General features: G+C 40.0%; 1 protein-coding gene across 1 annotated transcript; it reads right to left on the bottom strand.

Moving 5' to 3' along the window:
- Nucleotides 1–4,578: 4,578 nt before the first annotated feature.
- TAS2R4 (taste 2 receptor member 4) lies at nucleotides 4,579–5,478 on the bottom strand. The gene has a single exon (XM_008061642.1). The coding sequence runs from the start codon at nucleotides 5,476–5,478 to the stop codon at nucleotides 4,579–4,581; it is 900 nt and encodes a 299-aa protein (XP_008059833.1).
- Nucleotides 5,479–12,645: the final 7,167 nt, after the last annotated feature.

Genomic DNA, 12,645 nt, shown 5'->3' with positions numbered 1-12,645 from the left:
ACCATGTTTTCTCCAGACACCAGACACCTGTCTCCCTTCTCTCCCTTGAGAAGTGGATTCACCGTCTCTCTCTGTCTCTGTCTTTCTCTCTCTCTCTCTCTCTCTCTCTCTCTCTCTCTCTCTCTCTCACACACACACACACACACACACACACACACACACACACACACACACACACACCTACTTTTCTTTTTAGTTGGAGTCTCACTCTGTCGCCCAGACTGGAGTGCAGTGGCACGCCTCCAGCCACCACAGCCTTGAACCTGCTGGGCTCTGGCAATCCTTCCACTTCAGCTTTCCAAGTAGCTGGAAATACAAGTGCACGCTACCACACCCAGCTAATTTTTTATTTATTGTAGAGATGAGGTCTTGCCAAGTTGCCTGGGTCTCGAACCCATGGGCTCAGGCAATCCGTTCGCCTCGACCTTGGCCTCCCAAAGTGCTGGGATTACAGGCTGAGCCACTGAGCCTGACTTAATCTACTCTTTAAATAAACTATTTTTCCAATCTAATTTCTGTGCAATTCTTTGCCTCTTACCCAAAAAAACCTGAATTTATTTATTTAAAAATGTGTATTTATTACAGAAATGTGTATTTATTTATTCTTATTCCCCCTCGTATATACCTGGTAGCTCTGGTAAGTCATGCCATCTCTCAGCACCTCTGATCCAATCTTGACAATGAGGGGTGTGAACTAAATTAGTACTTTTAAAGAAAACATGAAAACTTTTAAAGAAAACTTACTGAGTCTATTTATTATTAAAAACCCAAATTTATTTATTTAAAAATGTGTATTTATTCAAACATATTGATATTACTTCAGTCACCTTCACAGTACTCTTGGTTTGATGCAATACACCTATCAAGATGCTTTTTCCAATTCTCAGAACAGTTATTGAATTTGTCAATTTTGATGCCTTTTAGTGCTTCTGGTGCTTTTTGTTTCATGTCTTCGACACTGGTGAAGCGTTTCCCTTTGAGGACTCTTTTCATCCACAGAAGCAAAAACAGTCGCTTGGATGAGATCAGGTGAATAGAGAGGATGGTCCATGAAGGTCATGCCGTTTTTTGTCAAAAACTGTTGAACATTCAGCATGGAGTGGATGGGTGTGCTTGTAACTCACCCATCATGAAACAGGCAAACGCACTGAAAGAATCTCAAAAAAAAATTAACTGAAGCCAAACACAGCTTCTCAAAACAACACTAGCTGGTACACTGATGCCAGTGAGTTCCTAGAACACTTTCCTAGTAGGGGAAGCTTGTATTACAAGAGGCCCAAGCTCCAAAAGATAACCCTGGGTTTTTATTGGGGGGGGTCCCCTTCATATATACCTCAGCAGTCCTGGGTGGGTGTTCAGGCTGGACATGCTTTAGACAGCACTTTGAATATTTTCTTCTTGTCCTGGAAAATAAAGCTGTTTAATTGGGTGTGATCCCATTTTGTCCCTATGTCTTTCTGCTCACCTTGTGACACAGTGGAAAAAGAATTTTAAAGTCATAAACTATCACTGGAGCTCTGAATCTACTCTTCCTAGTTCTACTATCACGAACCATTACATAGCTTCTTTGTGCTTTAATTTTCTCAACTATATAATGAATATAGTAAAACCTACATTACCATAACAGCTAGGATGAACTAATAATATATGAAAATGTCAGCTGGGTGCAGAGGCTCACACCTGTAATCCCAGCACTGGGAGGATTGCTTGAACCCAGGAGTTCAAGATCAGCTTGGGCAACATACAAGACCTCATCTCTAAAAACAGTTAGCCAGAAGTGGTGGCATGCAACTGTAGTCCCAGCCACTTGTGAGGCTGAGGCAGAAGGATCGCCTGAGCCCAGGAGGTCAAGGCTGCAGTGAGCCATGACTGTGCCACTGCACTCTAGCCTGGGCAACAGAGTGAGACCCTGACTCAAAAAGAAAGGATATGTAGCTCATACATGATTGCGTTTGTAGCATTTAAAAGTTAAATAGAAGTGCCTCTGAATTATAACTATCACAAAACTCCAAACCCATAAGGAACTATACCCAAGGAAGACTTTGAGCAAGTTCCTAAGACTCAAGACTTTCTTCAAATAGCAAAGAAGTTCTACTACAAAGACAGCACATCCAACCTAGGTGAGGAAAAAAATGAAGACAGTATAGGACAACCAAGGAACTAATTGGCAGAACTTTGCCAATACAAGAAAATTATCCAGAGAAGCAGAAGAAAGACTACTCATTTACCTATGTTAGTGAGGAGAAACTGAATGTTGACATCAGAACTCCCATCTATGCATAGATAAGTTGGTAGGTAGATAGGGAGATAGATGAGTGTATAGACTATATGTATTTAAATTATGTTTTTCTGATTATATGAAAATATACATTATAGAAAACTTGGAAATGTTTTTTAAAAGTACTCAAAACCTCCCCACCTAAAAAAATTTGCTGTTTACAGTTTTATATATTTCCTTCTAGATTTTTCATCATATATACATATTTTTACAAAAATTGTCATTATTCTACATATACATATTTTGATTTTGATTTCATTTAGTAAGGCATATAAAAATGTTCTTTGACCATGAGATAGTAAATAATTACATACTATTTCATCATAAAGATATATAATGGGGTGCCAAAAAAGAGATGTTACCTATGGATTACTTGTAGTTTGCTGTAATCAGAAGTATCTGATTATATGGTAACCATTTTGAGCACTTCTTGTAACTGCAGAAGTCAAATGTGACTTATATTTACCTTTTAATTATAATATAATTTTTTCCTTTCTTAAAATGTGTATACTTTTTTGGCATCCTTTATATTATTGTATACACTTAAGGTATTACATAAATTATTTGACTAAGGTAACAGAGATCAAAAATCCAATGTCTGAAAGAATGGAGATGTTTATTTCTCATGAACAGTCATGGAGTTCAGGCTTGAGCAGTCTGGAGCTGGCATGGCAACTCTAGCATATCAAAAACCATGGAGTCAACTTTAGGACAGAGAATTACTATACTGTCCCCAAGAATTCACCTCATCTGCGTGGTCCAAGATGACAATAATGACATCATCATTCCAGCTCATGGGTAAAAGAAAAAAGAAAAGGGGAATGGGAAAGACAGGGCATGCCTGCTTGGGCCACCACTGGAAATACATGCATTACTTCTATTCACATGCCATCAGCAGAACTTAAGCACAAGGAAATATCTACTTACAAGAGGAATTTACACTGTAAAAGGCAATTTGGTGCAGCTACCAATTTGATTACAATGGAAAGAGGACAGAGAACAGATTTGGGGAAACAATGTGGGTTTCTGCCATTCATTTAGAGTTCTTATGACAGAGTGTACATTTAATCACTCTCAGGAATCCTCTTATCTCTTAATCTTAAGATTCTAACAAGATAAATATCTCCATGTTTTGCAGTATAAAATAATAGTTTGGATAATCCTTACTGAATATTGTAGTCAAAAGTCTGTTGGCCAGAATGAGAAGTTGGGCAATTTGTAAAGTTTGAAGATTTCTTTACTTTGAGATATGTGAATATTACATAAGCATTTTATGAACACCAAAAAAACTACATAAACACAAATTATTTTTCTCCAATTTCTATTCCAAAACTTGTCAACATCCCGTCTTCACATTCCTATTCCTTTGGAGCCACAGTCCTACTGTCTCAACCCCAGAAACAGCATTCTGGAGAAGAACTGTGCATAAACAGACAAAATAAACTCACCAAAAGTCAAGTGCTACCACTATCAGTTCACTGACTCCTTTGGCTTTCCCTTGAATTCCATGTCCTATGGTGAGGTACAGCATTTTATAAATTTGGCATTCATTTCACTATTTGGCACTGGTTATCAACCTTGGACTAGTTCCCTGAATTTTAAGATCCTTGGCACCATTCTGGATTCAACTTCCTTAATACTAATCACTTCCCTCTACCTGCCAGCCCTCGCCCTTTCCTCCTTTCCAGAACAAGCCTACGAATTCAGTCCTAGCGCTTCTTGGTAGTAATAGTTCAGTTACTGCCACCTAGCAAGTGTAAGGACCCTTGTTTCTGTCTTGTCCCATCATGGACACCTATTTCCTTTCCTTCTTTCTCTCACCTTTTTCTTTCCTTCTTTTCTGTCTGAAACCTTTCTTTTTCTTTTTCCTTTGCACTGCACTCCTTTGCTTTAGTCCAGACTAGTCAGTCCCAATGACCAGTCAACCATTGCTGAATGCTTAACAGGGCTCCTCAGCTAAACCACAGATATTTAACTAATCACCTGCACAATGTAGTCCTCAATTTGGTAGAACTTCCCATTATATTTCATTTGGAACAACATAGAAATTTCCATTTTCCAGGGATGCAATGGCCTGGCAAAATAAATAAGTAATAACTCAACAAGTACCTTAGAGAATAAATGAAAATACGAGCAAAAAAAATACAGAATAAACTGAAACACAGACTCTCAAAGGCCTAGAATAGCAGATCTACAATCACATAATGAATCCCTTGAACCACTGGAAAGACTGCTAACAGAGAAAATCTTGCTCTTAAACTATGAGGTGAATCTAGACAGTCTTTACTACTGAAATTCCATTAGTTTTTGAGGCAAAGAATCCTTTTTGCTTTTGTTTTCAGTTTAGGATGTGTGATAATAATGAGAACTGAATGTCCTGGAGAGTAAAGGGTGGCAAAAATCATACAAATGGCTCTGGTCTCAAGGTCCAACCCTACATGAAAAGGGACATAAAGGAGCAGGGCGGCAACAGAATAAGGAATGTAGAGGATGAGGAAGTAGATCATCAACTTCATAGCACCTACATGAGCTTCTGTCTGGGGATTCCAAAAACCAGTGGCGCTTCTCTGCATTTTCCGTATATGTCCCCTCAAGGAATATATTAACAAGGAGGCAGAAGTCACATTAATGACAAATTGGAAAAATGAGCTCAAGAACAAAGAGGCTGCCAAAGATAAGACATTCTTGCTGATGTCAGATAATGTGCCATTTCTCCCAGTCACAAGTTCAGGAAGAGGTGACATCTGGTTGAGCACAACATATAGGAGAGTGGTGAAGGCAGAAATCATCACACAGACCAGCAGCAACCTGGAGGTCTTTGAGGAGAGGTTCCGTTTCAGCAGCAGAAACACTGAGTGTTGGAAGTTAGTAATCTTCACACAATAAAAGCTGTTGAGCAAGGTCACAAACCAAAGACTACTGGAGTCCAAAAACATCCAACTCAACATTAAAAATGTGGACATGTAGACTGACCTTTTAAGATGTGAAGAGTTGAAATAGATAACATTCAGTAGAAACAACCCCAGCATAAGACATCTGGTGACGCCCAAGCTGAACAGGATTCTATCAGAAAAGGAGATTCTGTGGCTTTTGACCCAAGTTTTATAATTGACCACTGTAATAAACAGGTTTACAGTAATTCCTACAAAATTAAAAATAACTGAGACAATAACAGCAAAGAAATAGAACACCAGAAGCATCTTTACTCATTGAAGATTCAGTAGTTGTGGTGCTGATGGTGGAGGCAGGAGAAATATTGAAATGTATAAGCAGGCAGCAGCATCCAGCCAGAAAGGACAACTCCTTTTTAATTTCTCCCCAGCATGACAAATGAGCCATTCATGGTCTAAGAGTCAGCTGCTTTTACTGAGATGCAAATCTTCCAAGGATTGCATTGCGATTTCTTCATTCATATCCTGTTTTTCTTAGAAATGCCTAATTAAAAAATCCCAAGTGAAACTGAGAGTCCACTCCTCCAACAGCAGGAAGGTGAAAAAGCAAGAATCACAGCAGGCTCTAAGGACTTCAAATTCAAATTAGAGAGCTCCAGCTCACCACTGTTTCTACCTCTATTTCACACTGAACATGTTTTTACTCCTAGTGCCAGAATATGGTGGCAATCCCCATGCCTCCTTCCTGGCCACCTACTGCCATCCACATGCCCGTGGACTATCAGAATACAATTTTTCTCTCTCCTCTAATGTGTTGCTGCTGTGGCCATTTTCTCCAACTATCATTCTGACCACATCAATGCCACTCCTTTAACCTTTGACACCTACAGTGATCTACAGTTATCCAACAGATCAAGTTCAAGGACCTGATGCCACCCCGAGAAAACCTTTCTCAATTAATCCCATTCTTTCATGATTTCTTTGTTTTGCATTCTCTGTCTACATACATAGACTTATACCATAATCATTTGTTGTGTTCTGTTTTTGCTTAGGGGGAAAAATAAGCCAGCCCTTTCATGTGCTTCCTTCATACATCTGGGTTTATGTTTAGATCACATGTGGCTATTTCTTAGGCACTTAACTGCCTGTCAAAGTACCCTGGTATGAGGGCAAGTGTCATAGCTCATGCCTGTAATCCCAGCACTTTGGGAGGCTAAGGCAAGAGGATTGCCTGAGCCCAGGAGTTCGAGATCAGCCTTGGCAATGTGGTGAGACCTTGTCTCTACAATAAATCAAAAAATTAGCCAGGCATGGTGGCATATGCCTATAGTCCCAGCTACTCTGGAGTCTGAGGTAGAAGGACCACTTGAGCCCAGTGTTCAAGGATGTGGTAGCTGTGACTATGTCACTGCACTGTAGCCTGGATGTCAGAGTGAGATTCCAACTCAAAAACAACAACAACAAAAGTACCTTGGTACAAAGTAACCAGCAATGGTTTAGTTCTAGTTTTGTGAGCCAAATAGCTAGGCATCTCATTGCATGATTTCTCCATACTTGCTCAGATAGTAAAGGGCATTGTATTCCTGGCAAATTATATGATGGAGGACCATATGTGAGAGCAAGAGTACGGCACTCTTATAACTCCAGCAGTTAAGTGAAACCAAGGTGCAATCTTGGATGCAGTCGCATATATCAGGAGCAAGGTATAGCACAAAGTCCTACTACCAAATCCACATGGGAATAGACAAGAAGAAAGAGCTTAGATATGATGATAACCAGGTCCAGAAGATGGAAATAAATTCACGAAGCTCTTTAAGACAGATTACAAGGGACAACCTCTTTGGGTCCCTTCTCACTGTGGGAGCTTTTCTGTCCTCTCAATAAATCCTGCCTTTTCACTAAAAAAAAAAAAAAAAGATAGAGAGAGAGAGATGACAGGAAGGCACAGTTGAAGCAATTTCTTGAGCTGAAGCCCAGGTGCTTATCTAAGTTTTTTATACAAAACTAATGGGCACTGACAGAGGCATGTCCAGATCAGTTAGACAGGCAAACAGAGTAAACCAGCAAGGCCATGACTAAAAGGAAAATTATGGTACAGATTTCCAATTAATTATTCATAAAATCCATGACTGCATTAAAGTAATGAAGTTGAAATACTACAGACATTATATTTAAATAGGCTAAATAATATAGAGTAAGATATGAAAAAAAAGTTCCCAAAAAGAGTGGGAAGCCCAGAATTAGTAACAGATCCCATCCAGAGTGTGATATGCCAGATTGCTAGGTTCTCAATAGCAGGAAGTGCTAATTAAGATGTGATCAGGCTTGCTAGCATGATCAGTGAGTAAGCTGGCTCAGTCAGAAGTTATTTCTGAAAGGGTCAGTACAGGAAAAGTGTTAACAGAACACTTTCTCCCTCTGCATGAGAATTTGACCTTCAGTTAAACTTTCTAGCTCTGTTCTTCTTATCAACCTGATAAGGGTAAAAGCATCAGCTGTGTTTTTAGATTTAAAAAAAATAAAATAAGACTCTGGATTGGCAAATTGTATCTCGACTGGAGGGAACTATAAGTGAACTATAAAACTACATGGTGATTCCCTGAGTGTGGTGACTCTTCTCATGAGTGTGTCTGTGACACAACCTTAGAAACTATGTCTATAAAAATATTACAAGAGAAATTGTCCCCTTTGGGACAATTTCATGAAGCTTTTAACTTAGGGAAGCTCCCATCCTTACCCTAACATAGATCTCATCTCAATATACCTGAATTATATGGCCTGCTAGACTCTACAAAAGAGGAAGGACTAGTATTGCCTTGGTGGTAATCTGGGTCCCTAAACTATATCCCACCTAAGTAAAATGATACCACTGTGGCCTAAGATAGTCTTGTAAGTTCGAGTGTTTACAAGAGCCCAAGAAGACCCACTAGTGGGCACTACAGTCATAGGTCCAAAATCTGCTACTAGACAGGTCTGTAGGAGAAACTTTAGGAAAAATAGTCAAAGCAAAAGGATAGCACTTTGGCTATTTGATGATGACTCTGATGGATGAGGTCAGTCATGAATAAACAGGAATCACAGTTTGACATTTTTTCAAAAGAGTATTATATGGAACTTAGGAAAAAAAAGAAAACTTTACTTTCTTGGGTATTTTTTTAAAAGCACTTTCTGTGGTCCCAGCAGTGCACCTGTCATTTTATATGTCAATTATCCTTAAAACAGTCCCAGAAGGAGGATATGATCGATCCTATTTACAAATAAGGAAAATTAAGATCAGAGAAAGTAAGTGAATGCTTACTACCATACCAAATGTCCTAGTCCATTTTCTGCTGCTATAGCAGAATACCATAGGTTGAGTGATTCATAAAGAAAAGAGGTTTATTTGGTTCACAGTACCAGAGGCTGGGGAGTCCAGGAACATGGCATTGGAGCCAACTCAGCATCTGGTAAGAGCCTATTTACTGCTTCATGACATGGCAGAAGGGCAAGAATGTGTGTATGAGAACAGACAGGAAAATGGGGCCAGATGCTTACAATGCAAACCCACTTCTGCATTCATCCATTCATGTGAGCAAAGCCCTCAGGACCTAACCCCCTCTTAAAGATTCCACCTCTTAACATCGTGAACCCATGGCAGCAAATCAGTGGCTAAACTGAAAGGTCTTTCTGAGATGTAGCTCTTTCTACTACCTTAGACTGCCCCTCATTGGATCTTTCATTTAATAAATTGTTATTATCAGGCAGCCCCTTCGTGAGGTACCAGGGAATAGGGAGGAATCACCCACAGTACACCCTGCCTTTGAAGAACATACAGAATAGTAAAAGATACAAACAGATAGCTAGAGGTTAGAGTTTCCGATGTTATAATAAGAAAAAACAAAGAATGCAAAGGGAGGGTTCAGGAGGCACACTTCATCCAACCTTGGCAGCTCAGGAAAGGCTTCCTTGAGGAGACATAAGAATTAAGTCTTAAAGGCTACAAAGGGATTATCCAAGAAAAAAGCCAGGGTGAGAGGAAGAAGCATACTGGAAACAGAAGAGAACTCTCCATGCAAACTCAGAGATGACAGAGTCTGTGGTAGGTTCAGGAAACAAGAGGGGAGGGGTGCATGGAGAGGAAGTGCTAAGAGAGGAAACTGGAAAGATAAATCATGGAGTATCTAAACCATAGTAGGTACAGATTTTGGACATAATTGTCACAGTAATTTAATGATCAGAGTCATGTACAACATGAGGAAAACACGTAGTTAAGAAGGTGCTTAACTTCGCCTGCAAGAGTCAGGAAAAGTTTCCTGGAAGAGGCAGGTCTGGAAGAATAAGAGAAGTTAGCACAGCTGATGAGTAAGAAAGGGAATGGATTCTAGGCAAAAAGAGCAGCTTATGGAAAAGTATAGCAGCAAAAAGAGTATGGTATATTTGGGAAGTAGAGGTAGTTCAAGGTTCATTTGGAGAAGTAAGGAATGAGAAAATGGAACTAGAAAGAAAAACAGACCTGATGACTAGTTTTATGCTGCAAGCGGAGTTTGGACTTTACTCAAAGCAATGGAAAGTCATTGCAGGACTTTATGAGGAGAAAATTATTTTTGTATTTTCACTATATGAAGAACACAATCCAAGTAATGTGGAAATGCTTTGCTGGAAAGGGACAAAGTTGGAAACAGGAAACTAGTTAAAAGCCTGTTGCAGTCACTCTGATGGGCTGAAAAGAGTAGAAATAGGGACCATGGGATAGTTGAGATAAATTTCTTTTTCTTTTTTTTTTTTTAGTTGGAGTCTCATTCTGTCGCCCAGACTGGAGTGCAGTGGCCGCTCCTGGCCACCGCAACCTCAACCTGCTGGGCTCCGGCGATCCTTCCGCCTCAGCCTTCCAAGTAGCTGGAACTACAGGCGCGTGCTACCACACCTGGCTAATTTTTTCATTTATTGTAGAGATGAGGTCTCGCCAAGTTGCCCAGGCGGGTCTCGAATCCACGGGCTCAGGCAATACACTCACCTCAGCTTCCCAAGGCGCGGGATTACAGACTGAGCCACCGAGCCTGGCAAGATAAAATTTTTTAAAGAACAACCAGAGGGATCTGATGACCAAAGGGTTATTGAGGCTTTAGGAAAAGGCAGACTCTTGGATGATTTCCAGAATTCTGGTACACTTAGGTCTCGATGTCTCTGTCTCTTTCTCTCTCTCTCTCTGTATGTGTGTGTCTTTTAGTATTTATATAAGAGAGTGTGTTAACTCAGATCTCCCAATAAGCAGAGGCTGAAAAAAACCCGGATTTCAAAAGATTTTAAGTGAAAGGGAGCCAGGACAGGTGAGCAGAGTATTCAGACAACAATGTGGGCCTGACAGCTATAAAAAGGGAGGGAGACGAAAGAAAAATTGGTTAGGGAGAGTCCTACACTACAGCACAGTTCCAAGAGTTTCAGCCAAGCTGACGGAAAGTCCTCAGGGAACATTGCCTGTGGGAGGAGCACCATGTCTCAGCAGAATAGACCTGCCTTAGTGAGCACAGTGCGCGTCACTGGCTGCGAGAAACCTGCAGGAAGTGTGGCCTTGTAGTGGCAGAGCTCTGCAGCTGGAGACATCAGCCAGTTGTGTTCCACAGCAGAGATCTGAGCAGTGTGTTTTCATGGCTGCCAGAAAGTGGGCTGAAGAAAAAAAATCACCTGTGCAGGACCCTCTTGTGGTAATATAATCCTTTCATCATATCTGAAGCATCTGTTTCAATGACGCAGAGATGAAACACTTGTGTCTGTGTCTTTATTACCCACTAAATGTAATGTTTTTGAGAAAAGGAACTATGCCAGGTAGTCCTTGGCACACAGTGTTAAATAAACATCTGTGATGGGAAAGAATGAACAGGAATCAGGGCAAGCCTGACCCAAAATGGAGTGAGGAATGTATTTATTCCTGGAATACAACATCCAGCAACTAGCCAGGACTTATCCCTTTCTCAAAGATATCTGCTAGCTGGACAATAAGGGTACAAGCCTTAAGAACCAAGAAAATTTTAGAAATCTTTCCTCTCTGGCTATGAATATCCTATACCGCAATAAATGGACAGTGAGGCTAGATAGAACACGGCCAAGACACTCCGCTTATGAATTTTTGAAAACATATACAAGGATGCCAAAAAATGTATACACGATTTAAGTAATGTATTACTTTTTGAAGTTTAATTGAATTACAGTAGTAATGTGTAATATGTAGTGTGACGTTTGCTTAAAAGATGACATTAATCAAATGCTAGTGTCACTATATGATAGGAGGACAGCAAGGAAAATGGTAAAAGCACGGTTGAGAGAACGCCATACTACACATTGCTACCATAATTTAGTTCAACTTCAAAAAATAATGCATAGATAACATCACTTAAAATGTGTATACTTTTTTTGGCACTCCTGGTATTTCAGGGTTAACTTGGAAATGTTGCTTTATCGCCCAGCTCCACCAAATAACAAGGACAATTTAATTGTAGTGGGGTTAACAAAATTTGCTCTCTCTACAAGCTCAAATGTGTTGAGAAAAAATCAGGTTCTCTATTTTACCTGTAATACAGTTTTTCTCCTGAGTCCCTGGTTGGGGGAGGTATTCAATGCAACAGGATAATACAAAGAATATCTTCAGAAAATGTTCTTTAGATTTGAAAACAAGAGTCTCTGAGACATTCTCTCCACGCCATGCTAGGGTCTGGTATATGGGGAAAGGGTTCTACCTGGTGGCACCAGAGAAGAGTCTGTGGTCTCTGCTTCTATCACCTCATCTCCTTTGGCTTCCAGGTAGAGAGGTCCTTTGTCCCCTGGGTACTGCCACCTACAGGCACAGTCTCTACCTGTGCTTTACTCCCACTGACTGCAGTTTGGGAGCTTTTAACCAGTCCTGAAAGTAGGGGGAAATCATTAGGACTCTCACAAGCCCTACATGCCATCCGTTTTCTCTCTCCCTCTTCTTCTCCCCATCATCCTCTGAGGGTTGGAAGAACAACAAGCAACAAGCCCATGCATTCAATATCATAAGAGGAGGACTCCAGAGGAAGTTAACTCAGGCACAACTTGAGAGGTTAAAATAGGAGTAGCTAGTATTTGTTGTGCATTTACTATGCTTTAATTGCTAAAATGCTTTACATACATTGTTCTGTTTACTCCTCACACCAATTCTATAAAGCATGCATATTTTATGATGAAGTTCTAGGAGCTTTAGTAATTTGCCAAGGATCATGTATCTACTAAGTGTTGGGGTCAGGATTTGAATCCAGACTCCAGATTAGCCAGAGCTAATCCTCTAATTAACACTCTTAATGGCTATACTATACATTTTCTAGTCCAGAAAAATGTAGAAAACGCCAGAAAATAAAAATATAATTGTCACCAGCAGTTGCTGGCATCTATAAGGCCACTTTTGCATTCTTAAAATAGAAACCTTTGCAGAAATAAAAAACACTGACTTTCCTTTCTACCTATCAAGCAATAAAATCACAAATT

The sequence above is a fragment of the Carlito syrichta genome, unplaced genomic scaffold, assembly GCF_000164805.1.
Source record: "Carlito syrichta isolate Samal-C Ts95f unplaced genomic scaffold, Tarsius_syrichta-2.0.1 Scaffold305383, whole genome shotgun sequence".
Classification (NCBI taxonomy): domain Eukaryota; kingdom Metazoa; phylum Chordata; class Mammalia; order Primates; family Tarsiidae; genus Carlito; species Carlito syrichta.
The sequence above is the reverse complement of the archived record's forward strand: the minus strand, read 5'-3'. Positions and strand labels throughout refer to the sequence as shown.